The sequence below is a fragment of the Citrus sinensis genome, chromosome 4, assembly GCF_022201045.2.
Source record: "Citrus sinensis cultivar Valencia sweet orange chromosome 4, DVS_A1.0, whole genome shotgun sequence".
NCBI classification, from domain to species: domain Eukaryota; kingdom Viridiplantae; phylum Streptophyta; class Magnoliopsida; order Sapindales; family Rutaceae; genus Citrus; species Citrus sinensis.
The window spans coordinates 25,387,966-25,406,512 of NC_068559.1; the positions used below are offsets into that span (position 1 = coordinate 25,387,966).

General features: G+C 35.9%; 3 protein-coding genes across 5 annotated transcripts; 2 read left to right on the top strand and 1 right to left on the bottom strand.

The window, feature by feature from the left end:
• The first annotated feature begins 363 nt into the window (after positions 1-363).
• LOC102626717 (F-box/kelch-repeat protein At1g67480) lies at positions 364-4,050 on the top strand. Of its 3 annotated transcripts, XM_052439219.1 has the most exons (5): positions 365-758; positions 1,368-1,434; positions 1,533-1,742; positions 1,990-2,402; positions 3,066-4,050. In XM_052439219.1, the coding sequence occupies exons 4-5, from the start codon at positions 2,086-2,088 to the stop codon at positions 3,691-3,693; spliced, it is 945 nt and encodes a 314-aa protein (XP_052295179.1). In that variant the 5' UTR covers positions 365-758; positions 1,368-1,434; positions 1,533-1,742; positions 1,990-2,085; the 3' UTR covers positions 3,694-4,050. The 3 variants fall into 3 exon arrangements, with proteins under 3 accessions (XP_006484078.1, XP_015387429.1, XP_052295179.1); XM_006484015.4 differs by having other exon boundaries at positions 364-758; positions 1,533-2,402; XM_015531943.3 differs by lacking the exon at positions 1,368-1,434 and having other exon boundaries at positions 364-758; positions 1,533-2,402.
• A 1,322-nt stretch (positions 4,051-5,372) lies between these two features.
• Positions 5,373-9,637, top strand: LOC102626122 (nuclear pore complex protein NUP54). The gene is made up of 9 exons (XM_006484012.4): positions 5,373-5,843; positions 5,952-6,005; positions 6,111-6,170; positions 6,329-6,439; positions 7,930-7,995; positions 8,073-8,159; positions 8,426-8,527; positions 8,618-8,767; positions 9,060-9,637. The coding sequence occupies exons 1-9, from the start codon at positions 5,511-5,513 to the stop codon at positions 9,174-9,176; spliced, it is 1,080 nt and encodes a 359-aa protein (XP_006484075.1). The 5' UTR covers positions 5,373-5,510; the 3' UTR covers positions 9,177-9,637.
• Positions 9,638-9,800: 163 nt separating this feature from the next.
• On the bottom strand, positions 9,801-18,424 carry LOC102626422 (mannosyl-oligosaccharide glucosidase GCS1). Its single transcript, XM_006484013.4, has 22 exons — positions 18,017-18,424; positions 17,865-17,938; positions 17,370-17,621; positions 17,062-17,236; positions 16,567-16,653; positions 16,363-16,431; positions 16,130-16,226; positions 15,926-16,008; positions 15,499-15,606; positions 14,594-14,715; positions 14,334-14,441; positions 14,168-14,241; positions 13,174-13,299; positions 12,505-12,572; positions 11,811-11,960; positions 11,678-11,728; positions 11,435-11,491; positions 10,782-10,931; positions 10,569-10,660; positions 10,349-10,458; positions 10,161-10,224; positions 9,801-10,071 (listed from the first exon to the last, which is right to left on the bottom strand). The coding sequence occupies exons 1-22, from the start codon at positions 18,305-18,307 to the stop codon at positions 9,927-9,929; spliced, it is 2,553 nt and encodes an 850-aa protein (XP_006484076.1). The 5' UTR covers positions 18,308-18,424; the 3' UTR covers positions 9,801-9,926.
• Between the last annotated feature and the right edge of the window lie 123 nt (positions 18,425-18,547).

Genomic DNA, 18,547 nt, shown 5'->3' on the forward strand with positions numbered 1-18,547 from the left:
ATACATAATCTATTTTAAATAATTTTTTCTTCAATTAATGGAAATAAATCCAACTTTAAATAAAGCTAACATCCATTTTGAATTATTTAGCTGAGAAAGTGACACGGGGATCATTTATTAGGCAACCCTAGCTTAAACCTAAAAAAAGGGTGTACGATATGATGAATTGACATCAGTTTGATCTGCCAATCACACCAACCAAAGGTAGCATACAATTAGACTAAACGCAACGTCTTGAAATCTTAGCCAGTAACAAAAGAAAAGAATAAACAAAAGAAGCACCGGGCCCATCTCTTGGACGGTCCCGCATTTTATATAAATAATCAGCGGTTATCAAACGAACATCATGAATTCAAAATATTTTCCGAGCAAATACACAATACGATCTCCCGCAAGTCCGATTTAGAGTTTAGACAAAGCAATAAAGAATAATAATAATAATAAAAATGGCGGGGCACTGTCGCGATGCCCTTCTATTCACGGGAATAAAGGGCAACAGAAATGGAGAAACAAGTACACGTCGCTTCACTGTGAGGAATATCTAATCTAAAAGATTGACGTGGTCGCGCTCTGTCAGTTCTATCCTGAATTTGCATTGCTTCGCTTTATCTTATGTCGCTCCCATTTTATTCGGTCTTCTCTTCTTTATAAAATCTAAACACAGCAAAGGCACAGCCTTCTTTCTCTCATACTATCTCACTCACCCACCCCAATTTATAACCCCTTCGCATTTGTCGCCTCAAACCTCCTATATTCTGGTAATTCTCGACTCGTTATCCTTCATTTTTGCTTGTCTGGTTTTCAGATCTCTCGATGGATAGCTCGATAGGTGTTTGCTTTAGATTCTATCTTTTTTTGGTTACAGACATTATTTGCATAGTTCTTGAATTTAAGATACCCTTATGCTTTGTTAATTGTTATGCCAACGCAAAATTTGTCAAACTTTCTACTTTCTATGCATAAGTGGGAGGTTTAAATCTGTTTATTGAATCATGTATTGATTTCAGATCTGTTCATTGAATTTCTACGAGGTACTGTGTCTGCGTTTATGGCTTTCTTGTTTTATTCTCTTGCTCTCTTCGTTTATTGATGCTGAATTTATATAGCTTATATAATGAAATAAAATGATAGGTTTGTTTCACTGTTTTTGTATGTCATTTTAGTGTTTAGTGCGTAGCTGGTGTTTTAAGGTGCCGGTATATGATATCTATAATCAAATTTATTTCTTCGAGGAAATTTGAATCTGTTGGAGGAATTGCTTTTATGTTGAGACCAAGATGATTGTTTTTTTTTTTCTATTGCTTTGAAAATCAAATTTTTGGGTAGAAATTGAATTGTCATTTCTTTCTGTTATGCAACTAATTCAGAAACTTGGCCGCATTGAAATGGAGGTCAAAGGAGGCTAGTGTTTGCTAAGTTCTATGGCCTTGACTGGTATGAATACGGTTTTTGTTTTTCCTATTTACCACCTGATATTTTTTATATCTACTAACTTTTGTGGATTGGCTGCTACTTGTGATGATTTTCTACAGGTATCTGGCAAATGTGTGGCAGGAGAGACAGTGTTAAGGGACTGAAAAATACTCTGCATAGAACGATAGGAAGAAACTACTTCAAAACAAAAATTTCTGTCATGGAGTATGCGTCAGACTGGACAAAACACAGAAAATCCTTGGCTTTTACTGGACATGTGATTCGTTCCACTACATCTTCTATGCCTTGGTCTTGTGAAATTATTATAGGTGATGGGTTTCATGAATTTCTTTAATCAATTGCCTGCCGTTGCAAAAACATAGATAGATTTGTTGGAAGATATAAACAATTTTAAGAATCATCAGCATTTTCTTGTTTGCTTGTCTTGAAAAATTGGAAATGCCTGGTGTTGTAAGTGGGAAGAAGAGAATTACAGAAGCAAATATGTGTTTCTCAACATTGACTGAGCTAGATAAATTAACTCATTCAAAAAGCAATCCACTTTTAACCTCTCAGGTTGCTTTTGATCTTGACAGCCCCCTGTTACCGGGGCTACCAGATGATGTGGCTAAATGTATCCTTGCACTTGTTCCCCGTTCCAATTTCCCAGCTATGGGCGCTGTCTGCAAGAAATGGAGGTCATTTATACGAAGCAAAGAATTCATCACTGTCCGAAAATTACTTGGGTTGTTAGAGGAATGGCTTTGTATCTTAACTATGGATCCTGAAGGAAAGCAAAGCCAGTGGGAGGTGTTGGATTGTTTTGGGAACCGACATCGCCTTCTTCCACTTATGCCTGGTCCTGTGAAGGTTGGGTTTGGGGTGGTTGTGATTAATGGAAAACTTGTTGTCATGGCTGGCTATTCAGTGATTGACGGGACTGCCTCTGCCTCAGCAGATGTATATCAATATGATTCTTGCCTAAACAGGTTTGGTTCTGTTGCATTTTATTAACTAGCTTTTGAATTCTAATGTAGTTCTGTGCCTTTTTTTTTTTTTTTTGATCTCTAGTATTCAGGACTAGAAATTTTGATCAGCTATCAAATCATTTGTAGCTTCATGTTTAAAAACTAAGGCTAGTAGATCCTAAGAAATGTAGTCTGTTTGATCACAATGATGCTTTAGGCAATGGAAACTTATGATGTGTTTCAGTAGTTACAGTTGTTAATAATATGGTGCACTGCTATGATAGAAAGTGGAATGGGACAGATGATCCCACGGGGGACATCCTAACCCTAGAATCTGATTAGGAAAGAAGTGAAGTTAGCCTGGACTTCATACACCTTATCTGAAAGCGTACAAAACTTGAACTTTACATTTAATCAACCTGGACTGGTTGTGCTCTGTCGGTAACGAAATCAGTTTAATGAATATTTAATTATTTGAAAACATTACCGGGTTCTATAGTATTCACTTCCTTGATTGTAGACACCAAACAAGCCAACAAAAAATAATATTGGAAGCAAACCAAAAAGGTATGGCTTGTGTTTGTCTGTTCCCAAGTTGTTCAACGCTTCCAACCTTGTTATTCTTGAAAGTTGAATTGCTTTGTGTTTCCTGTTTGCATTACAACGTGCAATATGTAATTTCAGTTGGAGCAAATTGGCAAACATGAACGTAGCCCGTTATGACTTTGCTTGTGCGGAGGTGAATGGCAAAATTTATGCTGTTGGAGGCTATGGAATGGACGGAGAGAGTCTCTCCAGTGCTGAGGTTTATGATCCTGATACTGATAAGTGGAATTTGATTGAGAGTCTTCGTCGACCTCGGTGGGGTTGTTTTGCTTGCAGCTTTGATGGAAAACTTTACGTCATGGGTGGGAGGTCGAGCTTCACCATTGGAAATTCAAAATTTGTTGATGTGTACAATCCTGAGAGGCACACCTGGTGTCAGATGAAGAATGGTTGTGTAATGGTCACTGCTCATGCTGTGGTTGGGAAGAAGCTCTTCTGTATGGAATGGAAGAACCAGAGGAAACTGACCATATTCGATCCAGAGGACAATTCATGGAAGATGGTGCCAGTTCCCTTGACTGGTAGCTCATCCATTGGATTCCGATTTGGGATATTGGACGGAAAACTTTTACTTTTCTCGCTAGAAGAAGAACCAAGTTATAGCACATTGTTGTATGATCCAAATGCGGCCTCTGGCTCTGAATGGCAGACCTCCAAGATAAAGCCTTCGGGCTTGTGCTTGTGCAGTGTGACAATCAAAGCATGAACAAAAAGTTGCATTGCCCGCCAGCCAGCCAGTTGAAGAACCTTCTCTTCATTGAATAATATTATTGATTGACCACTCTGTTTGATGATCTTTTATAACTCTACTTAATCTCTGCATTTGACATTAATTTTCTTTTGTATTTTGATTGGCGGTGCTCACCTGCATTTCTTTCTTGATGCTGTAGACAGATGGCAATGTAACAAAGCTTGATGGTACATAGTCATCATTGCATTATGTATCAGTAAGAACGTATAATTATGTTTAACAGGAGTTGCGGGAATTCCTCAGTGAAAAAGAAACGGCAATGGATGGAGTTCAAATTTTCCTTTTCTAAATAAGTTGAAACTTTTGGGTTTAGATTGTGTGCTTAGATTACCTTAAATCAGGAGGTTTGTTTTAAGAAGTAACTTTAGAGTGAAATATGTGTTGAAGACGTGACCTGAGTGTAGGAGGCTGGATCTTCAAGCCACGAGAGTACGAATGTAAACACAAAAGTTGATTTCACCGTCTCTTGTAAATTTGCATGTGAAAAGTTAATCGAAGCTGTTTTCAAAATGCCAACTGGATGTACATTTTCACAATTTAGAACTACAAACACAATCAACTTTCTTTTACTATAATATCAGCATATTTCTAACATTTTTAACTACTAAATGTGCTAAAAGTAGAGTCCAATTCAAGACCGAATTTAAATTAGAGCGATCACTAATTTTTGTCACGTAATATTTAACCCAATTCTTAATATTTATCATTTTGACTACTTGTGTTTACTTTCTGGAGTGGGAGTGTGGAGTGTGGATTCCTCTCACTCCAGTATTTACTTAACATTTGTAAGGGGGGAGTGAGATTCCCACTATGTGGATCCCACCTAATTTTGGAGTGGGGAATGGGATTTCCACTCCCATGGGGGGAGGTGGGAGTGAGAATCCATTCTCCCCTTTTCCCTTTTTACCCTCATAATTAAAATAAATATATAATATTTAATAAAATAAATAATATCATATTTATTAAAAATAATAATTATAAACATATTTATTTTATAAAATTTTATAAAATAAAAATAAATAAATATTATATTCATTTAAATAATAATATTATATTATTTTATAAATTAAATTAATTAAAATAATAATATTAAACATTAATTTTAATAAATATTAATTCATTATTTAATTAATAATGATAAATATTTTATTTTATAAAATATTAATTTTGTACTATATTATCAATAATAATGTTTTATTTGTGTTGCTATCATTAATAATTTTTATTCACATAATTTAAATTAAAATTAATTAAAAAAATTATGATTTACATAATTAAGAATATTAATAATAATTATTAATTTACAAATATAATAAAAATTTATTTTATTTTTTAAATATATTTTTATTAATTTTTTAATTACAAATTATAATTATTAAATAAGGATAAAATTATAATTTAAAATATTTACTCTCAATTCAAGATAATGTAAATACATAAATTAGATTCTGATTTCAATTACATTTTCTCATTCCAATATAAATAAATAACCTATTCTCACTCTTATTTCACACTCCCAATTTTAAAATTCACACTTCCTAAATTTCTCACTTCAATTCAAAATGTAAAGTTGTAAACGCTAACTAAATGTCCTTATCTGCTTACTCGAAACTTAAGTATCACCATCGGTGGCGGGCCCGCTAATTCAAAAAATCGATTGGCGAAAACATAGTCAGAAAGAGACCCGAACCCTGTCAAAATAAAATGGCAGCTCCTGCCTATAAAGGCTAACACTCCCCGCTCTGAACTTTTCATCAAACACATAACAGACAATGTTTGGAGCTCAAGCTTCAGCTCCAGCCTTCGGCACGCCGTCTTCCACGCCGGCGTTCGGCACGCCTTCTTCCACGCCGGCGTTCGGCACTCCTTCGACGTCGTCGTTTGGCTCCTCTCTTTTCTCCACTCCGTTCTCTTCTCAACCTCAACAGCAACAGCAACAACAACAGATGACACCGTTTCAGCAGCCAGCAACTGGATTCACTGGATTCGGGTTTCAGGCACCGTCGGCCGCGCCGCAGCTGAGTCCTTTTCCCAATGCTCAATTGACCACTCAGATGGCTCCTGTGGCCCCGCTGCAATTCTCTCTTGCCGAGCGCGACATTCAAGTTCGTTGATTCTTCTTTTTGTTAATATGTTTGCTAGAACTTAAACCTAAACTTAGGTTTGCGATTTTAGTTTTATAACATGCTTTATTGTGATGTAATTTATTTTAGGCGATTGTTGATGCTTACAAGGAAGAGCCTACAAACCCTAAGTATGCTTTTAAGGTCCGTTTCTGTTATGCTTTTTTCGTCAATGTTTTCTAGCAGTGAGAACTTTATTCATTAGAAAAATTGAGATTTCTGTGTTCACTTAATGTGTTAATTTTGCAGCATTTGTTGTTCAGTGTTACTGAACCACAGTTTAGGGTTAAGCCACCTGGTGTTTCAGATGTGAGTTTGTTCTTTCCTTCATTGGGAATTTCTTTTTTGATTCTTGCTTGTGTGAGTGCTGTTATTTCTCTTTGAAGCCTGTGGTGTTATTTTCAATTATAATTGTAATTATTATTATTTTGAGTTTGCTAAGCGTGGAGGTTAGTTTGCTTTGGTAGATCATGTGGGCAGAGGCTATGGGGAAGTTGGAGGGGATGGATAGTACTGACCGGGAACGCTTGTGGCCTCAACTTGTTCAGGGTTTCAAAGATCTTTCGAATCGCCTGAAGGTACCTGTTGTATATTTCAGGCATGTAGCATTTTGGTTAGAAATACATGTGCATTCTTTTGTGTGTTGTTTTCATGTCGATGGATAAATTATTGGAGCTGTACTAGAAATTATGTCATATTGAGAACTTGATTGTTCATCATTTGGTTTTCTGTTCATTACACTAAATGAGAAATGGTTAACATGATTTTCCTAGAAAACAACGGATCTGATTTATTTTGACTGGCTTTACCAAGGGCAACACTTGTATGCAGTTTTGCACATTTGAAATGCCAAAACATTGTAGATTTCAAACAATAACATGGAAGCTTGAGAGAGTGACTGGCATGAGTCTGTGTATCATAGAAAAATGAGGACCTTTAGTTGACTGGCTTTACCAAGGGCAACACTTGTATGCAGTTTTGCACATTTGAAATGCCAAAACATTGTAGATTTCAAACAATAACATGGAAGCTTGAGAGAGTGACTGGCATGAGTCTGTGTATCATAGAAAAATGAGGACCTTTAGTTGAATTATTGATGAGGAGATTGACTATAGAGTTATTTCATTAGTCTGACAAATTATTGAAAAACAAAATGAGGAACTTTAGTTGAATTATTGATCAGGAGATTGGCTATGGAGATATTTCATTAGTCTGACAAATTATTGAAAAACCAAATGAGGAACTTTAGTTGAATTATTGATCTGGAGATTGACTTTGATGATATTTCTTTGGCCTGACAAATTATTGAAGAACTTACCCAAAAAAAAAAAAAATTCCTTCAAATATCATTAGTGGTAAAGAAATTGAATCTCAGAGATGAGACTAAAGTAAGGAACAGGGTCTCATGGGATAATTGCTTTATTTTAAATACAAAGAAGTGTCTAATAGATCAACTTGTGGGATCATTAACATATAGGATAGACTTATAGCTTGATTGAGAAGGAGGCCATCGTCCCATCAGCTAAATCTAGAAACTTGAAGGTTTAATACCATCACCTTTTTCATTAGTCGAGGTTCCATGCCATTGCCGAAGAGAATATTGAAGTTGAGATATACAGCTGAGAGATGCTTTTGTTGTTGGGTAACCGAGGTGTAGAGATCGACTGGTTAAGTTTGAGGAAACAGTTTTATAAGCTATCGGGTAATATGCTTCATTAGCAATGTTCAGATTAAATGTTCAAGTGAAAGTGTCGTCAACATTGATGGCAATTTAATATTTTGGTTCAAGCATAGCAATTGCCTCCTACAGTCCTATGGGTTTGCTCAGAAGAAAAGATAATTATGAGGTGCAGACAACCCCAAGGTAGGATACATCTAACATGTTTGGCCATTGTGTTATTTCTATGATTTGTACTCTCTAAGGAAAACAGGGTGTCCAATATAGTTGCGTGCATGTAACTCGAGGCCTGATTGTTTGAGGATTATGCGCTTGCTTCTTTCAATGATTGTACTTTGTTTATGGCTGTTGGTTATTGATTCTGACATTGTAATATTTGGATTAATGCAGCTCCAAGATGAAGTCATTCTTTCAGATGCTGAGAGATTAAGAATTACTCAGAGCAATGTGAAAATGGTATTCTATTCTTCTGTCCGTCTCTCGTCATGGATCATAAGTTTGAAATATGCTTCATATTTAATAACCTTTTGCAGCTTCAAAGGCATTTTCAAGCTGAAACTCTGCCTTGGATTGAAAGAATGAGAGTAAATGAGCAAAGTCTTCAAAGGCGTCTTTTAAGGGTAGGAACAGTCCTTTACAAATCTCAATACCTCCCTGAGTGTCTTTATTACTGTTTAAGCATGAAATCTCCTTCCACTTCCCTGCCCTCCCTCCCTCATGCCACTTCCCTTTTTCTTTTCCCTGATTGGGTTGATCTGTCCAGTTTCCTTCTATCAATGTGGACCTAGCAGCATCTGCTAGGAGACTCTATCATTTTATGTGAATAGGTTGTGAACTTAGTTCTAGACTAGTCAGTATGACCTTTATTGTGTTGATCTGCCTGTAGGTGATGAGAATTGTTGAAGCATTGGAGAGCAAGGGATGCCGATTGCCCTTAATGAAAGGGGAAGTTGAATTGGCTGAGAAGTTAGCTTCAATAACAAGACAGGTCGGTCTTACGCATCCATGATCTTCTTTCTATGCTTCCTCTCTGGGTCTATTTCCAGGATATGGTACTGATGACTAGAAATGATACCAGCTGAAAGGATCTGGTGCAGAACTTTCTAGGAGGGTTCAAAACTTGCTCACTGTATCTCGTGTTCAAGCAAATTCCATTGGTGCTGGTGGTTCTATTTGTCTTCCAGGATCAACCAAAATACACGAACAGAGTCTTGCTGATATGCAGGAGGTAGGAACAAACAATAACGTGTCCCTTACCACTCGTTACAATAGATTTTGCAAATTTGACTTAAAAAGTGTTATTTTCTCAAAAATTATTCTAATGGTTCATCTTTTAAATTTCTTCGATCCACTATATTATTTGATTTGTTACATTTGGTTAGACTGCAATTATGTTTGCAATTTGTAATGTTTATGGAAACCGTGGGTTTTGGGATAGCCGGACACGGTATAGTCTTCTTGTGTGTTGGTGGTGTCTCAATACATTCAAGTGAAATTAAGGTTCCTTCGTGTGCATACAGGTATTACAACAGCAGACAGAGGCTATTGCAAGGCTTGGCAATGTGTTGAAGCGAGATATTAGGGATATGGAAATAATAATGGCTGAGGACTCGCAGATGACGGAAGATGTGAGCTGAAAAAGTGGAATGTACGGGAGTAATTAATGCCTCATCTACAATGATTCTTTGATGTATTTCCGTATTTTGCAGCTGCATCAATTGGGACATCAACTTCTGCTGCTAGCTTAGAATTCCTGGCCCCAACTAGAGTTTTAGTGTGAACTAGGCGACTAGGTGAATTTGATTAACCTCAAAGTACTCAGCAAAATGCAAAGGCCGCTTCCCCATCTCTCTCTCTTTCTTCTGATGAAGGGTAATGGGGTTGTTAATCCCAAGGTCACGCGAGTTGTGAATAACAGATTGAAACATGATATGAGGTCTGAATGATATACTCTTTTAGGGATGTACTATTGGCAGCGTAGTACATCGATTATGGGCATTACTTGGGAAATTCTGTATTTTATAGGATCATGAATCCTAAATTTTTCCTCGAGTGTTAAACTAGAAATGCATCAGGATTTAGCATTTGATTTTCCAAATTACTTGGTTCTGTTCAAGTCAGAAAGCATTCTCAAAATTACCGACGCTTGAAAGTTTCTCATCAGATAACCTGTTACAAAACATGAGTCCCAGAAGATCCACCAGCCTTTAAATTCTCTCCTATAAGATTCTTATCATACCCAAAGAATGTGCTACCATCCAGATTGAACAGAACTGCTGCCATAAAATTACCCACTTTAATGAATATTGGTACATGGTTTCTCAGAGGTCTGAAGTATTTAACGCGTTCCCTTTCTGTTAGAAAAATCTTCTATATTGACTTGGAATTTAAGTTTCACCATAAACTTCACCCATAATCAATAGCACAAGCGCTGTCCAACCAGTGAACAGACGTGCGCCTTTTCCCTTACCCTTCTTCTGATCATACTGTTCCCACAGAAACCCAGTCTGATGGTAGTTGCGAACCACATTCCTGCAGCATAGAAGTGAAAATGTTGAAACTAATAGACAATTTCAGACAAGGGTTAGCCAATACTTATGCAATGCAGACATTGTGAATACCTAATCAGATTGCCCCTTAATTCATCATAGATGACTTCTGCTCTCTCTCTGTATGGTCCATTCACTGCAGGAATTTAACCATTTAATTCCGGAAAAGAAATATCGATGAAGACAGAATGTCTCTCAGAAACAAACAAAATTTTTGTTTTATTATTTGTTTTCTTCTTAATGGATGGAGAGGTTAGTACCTTGTGAGTAATAATAGAGTGCAGCAAGAATCCTATAGTTCATGTTCATCCAAATTGGACCTCTCCAATAAGGTGGATCATGCTCTGTGTTGTGTTTCATGTACAAGGAGCTGTAGCATTCAAGATAACATTTTACATTAACTCTAAAATCAGCATCAACTAAATTGATCATAGGATCTTAATTGTAAAAATAGAATACAACAAATGCATACACAATCACCTTGTTTTGGCAAGTGAGCGGAGTCCATAATCAGTCCATAAGATGCTCCTGTTAGAAATAAGATCAAGCTGTTTGTCCAGGATCCATGAATCCTGTATCACTCATGAACATGAGAGGTTTCTAACCATGTACCAAAGGTAACTAAGGCAAGAGTCCCATCAAAGATCAACCAACAAAAACTAATTTCAGCATTAGGCTCCATAGGCAACTTACAGGTGGAATGATCTTCTCCATAAAAGGAAAAAGGCTGACATAACCAACGTGAGGAACCAACCTCAACTCCGGTTTTTCTAATACTTCCCGAACAAGCTCTCTAGCTGGATAATTATTTCCAACCTTTATTTCTTTCCAACTTAAACGAACCTAGAATGATTGACCAATAATCAATATTTGAGAGCAAATTTAGTAAGCTGAATGGTACTGTAATATTATAAATCAAACATTTCAAGGCACCATAATCTTTTTAACTGGAAATGGTCATCTAATCCCTAATCGTAGAACAAGAATTTTCTACCAAATTTTAGTACCTTGAGCATTGTTAACTTAAAGGACTGATATTCACAGCATGCACAGAAATGAAGTCTACATATTAAATGAACAAATAGGAAATGTTTTCCTTTATTTTTTTTTTAAATTATAATAAATAGCTTCCAGACTTGAACAAGGTTGCAAGCATTAGGTACACAATCGTTAAGGCAACAGAAGAATTTTATCTTAAAAATCTGTATCAGTGCAACAATCTTGAAATATTGTTTCACAACTCCTGTAGAAAACTGTAAACATGTGCAATACAATTAGCAAGCAAAAGAAGTTAGCAATATAAGGCATGATATTCTGAGAGGAATAACAACAAAGAAGCAGCATACCTTTTCTGTATGATTTCCAAAATCTAAATAAGCTCCATGTGCAAAATCAAAATGAAGCTGGTAAAAGATAAAAAGAAAAATGGCAGTCATCAGTCCCCAGTATCAGAACCATCAAACATCATTGACTGCATGGAATTGTTTATTACAATGTAATACATCAGTATTACATGTAACCAACTAAGAACTTCTAACATGTGAAAGAATGTGAAATTGTTTCAGACAGAATGACAGAGATGAAGAAACCTGATTAAGAATTTCAAAATCTGAAAGCAGCGTAGCTGTTGAACCATATTCCTGCATCATTTCATTCCAAGGTCTGTCAAGTGAGAAAAGCAAAGAATTCCAGTGTTTTGATGATTATGTTTGCTCTTTATACCTTCTTGTGTTCACTACTGCTCTCAAACAACTCTGCAATGGAATGCAAGGAATCTACTGCAAGTAGCATCCAACATCTGAGATCCAAGTGGCGTTCTTCTTCACTTGGATGTGAAGCACGAGGATAGTCATCCAACCCAGAGGATAGAGTCTGCAGATGCCAGAAACGATGTCAGTTAACCACCATTTTTTCAACAATTGAAATTTAAGCAAGCCTACATTAGTAAGGAAAAACATCATCTGAGTGCCTGGATAAAATGATGATGAAATAATTGCTTCCAAGATGCTCCGAAGAGTTGATACAATTAAACATTCTAGATTGTGCTAATACTATGATGATGCAAATGAAGTTTTTCTAGGGTTATCAAAGGTTTCAATTCTAAAGTTGGAGGGTCTTTGTAAAGAATTTACAAGGCAATGGTTTATTGGTTATAAAAGGTGAAATGCAGATAGTTCATGGTTTATCTAACCAAGTTTTGTTAAGAAAAAATACAAGCACACTCTCTTTAATCCAAGATTGACCTATTATAAACTAAATTTTGGTAATATGACTTCAAAAAGCACAGAGAAAACATGAAGTTTATGACGAATCCAGAAAAGATACATGTCCAAAACAAAACAATTTTCTGTAAAATCATTAAAAAAGAAAAAGAATAGTTAAGGCCCTTGACATATTGTATGCTGAAGAATAGGACCTTGGGGTTTAGCTCACGTATAGTAGTGGTATCTCTTCCATGCCAAAAGTAACTGCTCATCTCCTTTCCTGTTTTGTAAAGTTGATACCCAAAATCAATGAGATCTCAGAGAAGTTAAATGTTGGCACATTAATAATTGAAAATGTCTTCTTCTGACCTCATGATCAGAAGTTCAATTGAACATCTCAAAGAACCTCTAACAATTATTTAGGTTATAGTTAAAAACTCAAAAAAGCAAAATATCTGACAGCTTGGGAGGTTAACAAGAATCCTAGATCACTATTCTATGAGAAATATGTTTGTTAAGATCAATAAATACACGAGTTTCAAGAAATTGAAATGTTATATATTAAATATGAACAAATCTGCTACACTTGACTCAACCTACTCATTCCGCGGAACACAAAATAGTTAAGCACCCATTACAATTTTAAATATGAGAGAAAGAAATAGGTACAAGCATTTCCTGGTGTGGTATTTTGCTTTTGGAAAATTTCATCTCAAATTATAAGGCAGTTACTACCATATTTAAAGAAGAAAAGCAGCACTAGACATACAAATGTGAAGATCTCTGTCCTTTTGAAAAAATATACACACACACACAAGTGTGCAAACGACTCATGTATTCCAAATAAAGCTATAAAAGATTAAATAGAAACCTTGACGTACCTGACTGAGTAGTGTTGAACCACTGGAACCATGCTTCAAGCCGAACAAGAGCCCGCTCAAGGAAAGAAGAGATCTCATTGCTTTCAGTGGCAGTAAATTTGTTTTTCTTTATGGCATATATGAGTTCTAAAAGAAGCAAAGTTCCATACTTCTAATCAGATAAATGACAAAGTATGCCAGTAAATGTCAATAAGACAATATGGGGTATGAAGATTCTAGAGAAAAGATAAGATGTAAAATTTTCTAATCTCTAATCTCTGGTGGTCATTGTAAATAAGCAGACAAACTAAATACATTTTAAAATGAATAACTTCTTCATTCATTGCAGCGTTAAGAGAACGGAGGAGGGATCAATAATTTATACACACTGACTTTCGAGGATACTTAGCTCATATGATTACAAATAGTCCCTTCAAATCTATTGCAATATCTAAAGTTCATATGATTGATAATTTGATACAGGTTATGAGATCTATGCCAAAAATCAATAATATGTTAAGCAGGTTTCCACATCCGCCAAATGATTGCCTTTTTAGCTTGAAAGTAAAATCAGGTGTGACTCTGAAATTAAAATTTTGAAATGGATCAAATCCAAGAACTTAGTTTCAAATTGCGTTCCAAGCACAGCAATAGACCACCCAAATTAAACAACAGATTCCTAAAATCTCAAATGGCGAACCAAAAGTTTCAATCCAATTTTCAATGGAAGTATTGTCGGCTTAGAAAGTTAAATCTGACTTTTATAATATTCACATTTAATAGTTAATTGTCATAATGGTCTAATAAGGTCATGATTCTACTAGACTCAAAGGAGGCTGGGAAATATAGAGGGTTCCTCCAACTAAAAATGATTTGTAGTGCGTACCCCCAAGAAATTCTGGCATGCCCTAAAATGTCCAAATTATTATCATCAATATAAGCATCACGAAGTTTATGATGAAATTTAAACATTCAAGGTCAATCATTGCAAAGTTTAATTGGAAGAAAAGCTTACCGCGCAAAACCAAAAATAAAGTTGGCGGATTTCCATTAGTTGGATGCTGAAGAACAAATTCCTCTGGGACTTTACTGCAATTACACCAGAATGACCTTTCAGAATACTGTGCTGGATAATATTACTGTAAGGTTCTGTATTTAACTGAACAGGATGCTTGAGATACCTTAGAGCTTCAGCACCCAAAATCTGCTCTCGTGGAATCCAACCATCAGTATTCATCAGATCTAACCAGTGTCCAAGAATATCCAAACATATACGGACATCCCAACGCCTGATCAACATTTGATACACAGAACTTGAATAACTTAGTGTGTGTATGCATTTTGGCTGAAATTTTTACAATCATTTCCAAAACGCGCAGCAACAGGAAATAGCTATAAAAAGAAATGGAACATACATGAGACAAAAAACTAGTCAACCAACCAGATCAATAATTGATGAAACCCTTCATCCCAGAGAAATCCCCTAGGAAAGAAAGGTCGACTTGGGACAGCGGTATAAAGCTCGGCTGGCCAGTATAGAAGAAAATTATCATGATTTTTAAGCTGCAAGACAAAATGGCCCACTGTATGACTTTGTCAGATATAAAAATTCAGGAAGTTGAATATATAAATAATTCTTTATTGGTGAAGATGTTATGTCGAAAGGGTAACAGTGTATATTCCATCCATTATCCTTTTATTAACATCTCTCACATCTTCTACAGTCAATTCTGGAAACAGATCACTGAATATACAGTATACTATTCCGATTTCCTACAGAAGCCGATCAAATATCAACAGATTGGACAAAAGGAACACACAAGTGTCTGACCACTTACAAATAATTTTCTCACTACTTATTTCTTATTTTCTTTATATTTACTACTTTCCTGAACACTGAAAGCCAATACCAAAGGGAATCCATAAATACACTGAATGGCTGATAGATCATTATCCAGCAACACAATAGTATTCAATTAGTTGATGCCAAGAAAGATCCATAGAAGGGGATATATGACTACTGAAAGCATCTTGAAATTTTCTTTTCTTTTCAGAAAAAAAAAATTGTCAATCAAAGAAAAATATTTTGTCATTCTTACATACCATTCCAGATTTATGTTCTCACAAGATTGTTATTGGAAAACGAGAAAGTAACTTGACAGACTAAAACATTAATAATTGATTACAACCTAAGACTTGCTCAATTTGGGACAAATTAGTAACATAACTCTGCAATATGTTATAATGAATAAAATCTGTTAGATTATTATGAAATGACAAATTCATCAATTCAGAAATTCATACATCACTGTTAATGAAAACACAAAACAAATATAATTCACTCACTTTAGTATTTTTTGGTAGTGAAACTTTTGACTGGCCATAGAAATAGCCAATGCCACCTAACATGTTCCCAATAGCAGCCTTCCCGACAACCACTGATTCAGAATCAAGCTGAAACAAAATGTTGTCATCTTAGCATCTTCTATATTAAGAATAACAAAGATTCAATTGAATCAAAGTGAAATTTCAAGCAAAAAGCATATAACTTTTTCATTGTCGTTGGAATGATTGGAAATTCCCACTGAAGCAAATGTCTTTCAGTGTTTATCAAAAGAAAAAGACAAACTTGGATTTTCCTCAAATCATCAACACATTACACCTCCCATTTCAACATCCCCTAAATTTATCCCATAAAAAACGGGTTATAAGCTCATTTCATAATGTTCAATTTTCAAATAATCACAGATATACTCCATAATATTAACATTACCTTGGCAGCCATTTTGAAGCAATTCTCAAATTTGGCATCAAATTCACTTTGCTTCTCTTTTAGTAGACTGGTTAGCAAGGTACCTAAAGGGCAGAAAACCAATATGAAACAACACATGAAAAAAAAACTTCTGTTCATGGAAACCAACATGAAAAACTTCCTTGAATTCAGGAAAGACTTGAAAACATAGAACTGTAAAGAAACCTGTTAGGCTGCTTAGACGTTCCTCTACCCTTGAGGTTTTGACGCCAGTTCCAGATACAAAAGCAATATCTGCTTTGAATGGAATCCTGGCAGAAATCTGCATAAGCATTAAAAACCCCAATCCAAATTTAGGCAAGGACTGAAACCAGAGATAAAAATCAAGACTTTGAAATTCTTAAGATACTTTGATGAACTTCAGAGTCACTCAGACCATCAATCAATGAAACACATACCTGAAAAACTAAAATATTTGGAGAACTAACAGATGTGTCACTTAGCTGCAGTCGATTGAACGTTGTAGCCTGGTAAACACACACAGAGAAATATAGAAATGAAAACAAGAATTCCAAAAGAAACTTGAAAAATGCCCAGTCCTTCTAACAATATAACTGATTATGGTATTCAAAAACTAAGGTGCTCACGGCAATCTAACATACTTGAGCCGCAAGATTTTCCAGGACAAGATCAGATAAGTTATGAATGTGAGGAGTCCTGAAACCAGAATAATGGACTTCCAAACTTTCCTGCAAAAAGGATATAAAAAAGAAGTTGGATTGAAATCAACATCCAAGAGAAGAAGCGAAAACATGATTGCTAAGTATTAACAATATTATGATGATAGTTATCACATAATTGGCTAGTGAGGAAAATTGGTGCAAATTACAAGGTGAGGCAAGGTGAAAGACAAATACATTGATATTTTATTTTCACAGAAAAATTACTAAATACATTCTAAATACCTCCTAAAGCTAATGTTTTCGTACATATTCAGAGTACTCTTTGAAACCTTTACCATGACTTAGATAGAACCAAGATATTGAAGAAAAAAAGGGTAGCAAAAAGAAATATGATTTTGAAACAGGGAAAATCAGTCACTTCACAGTTCATCATTGCCTAGAATGAAAAATCATTGCACTCCATTGCCAGATTACCATTCCTTTTAAGTGTAGCTGCCAACCTCCAATATCTGCTCGAGAACCTATTGCCAGGAGGGAACTCTCATGAATATCGAACATATCTCTACCCAAACTTAGAGCATTTCCATCTTCATCAGCCACATAGAAAAATAGATATCCAGTTCTCTGCATATCGTTATTCCACCTAGATCTGTGAATTGACCATGGCCACATTAATCATGTCGCAAATCATGAAATAATCTAATGAATAAGCCTATTATGTACCAAACACATTGTACACATACAAGTGACCGGATTCTAAACCTGCAGATCATACTACTTACTCCTCACTTTGCAAGTCAAGTCGGAGAGCCCAATCTCCTCCATAGCCACTGCCATCACCCTTAGATTTCAGGAAACTTGTTTCCAAGGTCAGGTCTTGGTCAACCAGAAGTTGATGTCCAAAATCACGGCCATTATGACGTGTCCAGCCATATTTGCTCAGCTCATCAGAGTCTTGGCAGACATGCCGCAAGTGATACCTCCCATCCTTCACACCAAGCCACATCAACCCAGCTACCAAAGACCGAGGTGTCCTGCCAGTCAGCAACCACAACAATTTCCATTACATATGTAATCATTACTCCGACAAGGAAAAAAAATATATTAAACAGCATATTAATCTGAAGGACATGTCAGCAAATAATAGCTTAGCTTCTAAAATATATATTAAACTCTGATCATCAAATTCTTCTTTCCACTAGAATGGCTACATAGAGAGTGCTATAATATGAAAAAAGTTTTTCAAGAAAAATTTGATCGTCAATAAAATGAAATACCTGGCGCGAATGCCAAGATAAACATGAGGGCGATAAGTACCCCAGTACAAGCTCTCTTTATGCTCACCTTGAAACTATTAAAACAGAATAACGTATTAGTAAAAAAAGAAAAGAAAAGTGCAAATACAAATTAACACAAAAATGAAAATTACCATAGGAAGGTCCATGAGTTTGGGAGCAGGAAACGGCGTGATGACTCTAGGTGTCTCAGGTTCTTGATCGGGATTTACGAGACGATTAATCAGGAACCAAATTATAAAGAATGTAAAAACGGTGAAACCTAGCAGCGTTTTGATGTTAACGTTGAGAAGTCGGAGTGAAGTGTGATCTCTACTCGTATTTCTACGGTGATCCCCTGCGTTACGGAGACGCCCGTCTTCATTGGCGTCTGTTTTGGATTTGATTCTGCTTCGGGCACTACTTCTTCGGCCGCTTCCAGTCATCTTCTGAGATTCAAGTTTATTAATTCATTAATTTAGCTCAAGGTCAAGATGAACAAATGATTTGAGTGGCTTTTCAGTGTTTTATAGAGTACACGAACCGGAGCTGACGAATTATCAATTCTAACGAGGTGGAACTGGCGGAAAATAATGCACGGGCATCGTAGGCTGGGCTGGGGGGCTGGACTCAGAGCTTCGGCCTTAGTGAGGCCCGGCCTTATTTTTTAAATATTTTAAGGCCCA

Coding starts and splice junctions, on each gene's coding strand:
- LOC102626717 (XM_006484015.4), top strand. CDS start 1,873: ATGCCTGGTGTTGTAAGTGGGAAGAAGAGAATTACAGAAGCAAATATG. Junction 2,403..3,065: donor TATGATTCTTGCCTAAACAG/GTTTGGTTCTGT, acceptor ATGTAATTTCAG/TTGGAGCAAATTGGCAAACA.
- LOC102626122 (XM_006484012.4), top strand. CDS start 5,511: ATGTTTGGAGCTCAAGCTTCAGCTCCAGCCTTCGGCACGCCGTCTTCC. Junction 6,171..6,328: donor AGCCACCTGGTGTTTCAGAT/GTGAGTTTGTTC, acceptor TTGCTTTGGTAG/ATCATGTGGGCAGAGGCTAT. Junction 8,160..8,425: donor TTCAAAGGCGTCTTTTAAGG/GTAGGAACAGTC, acceptor ATCTGCCTGTAG/GTGATGAGAATTGTTGAAGC.
- LOC102626422 (XM_006484013.4), bottom strand. CDS start 18,307: ATGACTGGAAGCGGCCGAAGAAGTAGTGCCCGAAGCAGAATCAAATCC. Junction 11,729..11,810: donor GCAGTAGTGAACACAAGAAG/GTATAAAGAGCA, acceptor GAAATGATGCAG/GAATATGGTTCAACAGCTAC. Junction 10,225..10,348: donor ACTCTATTATTACTCACAAG/GTACTAACCTCT, acceptor AAATTCCTGCAG/TGAATGGACCATACAGAGAG.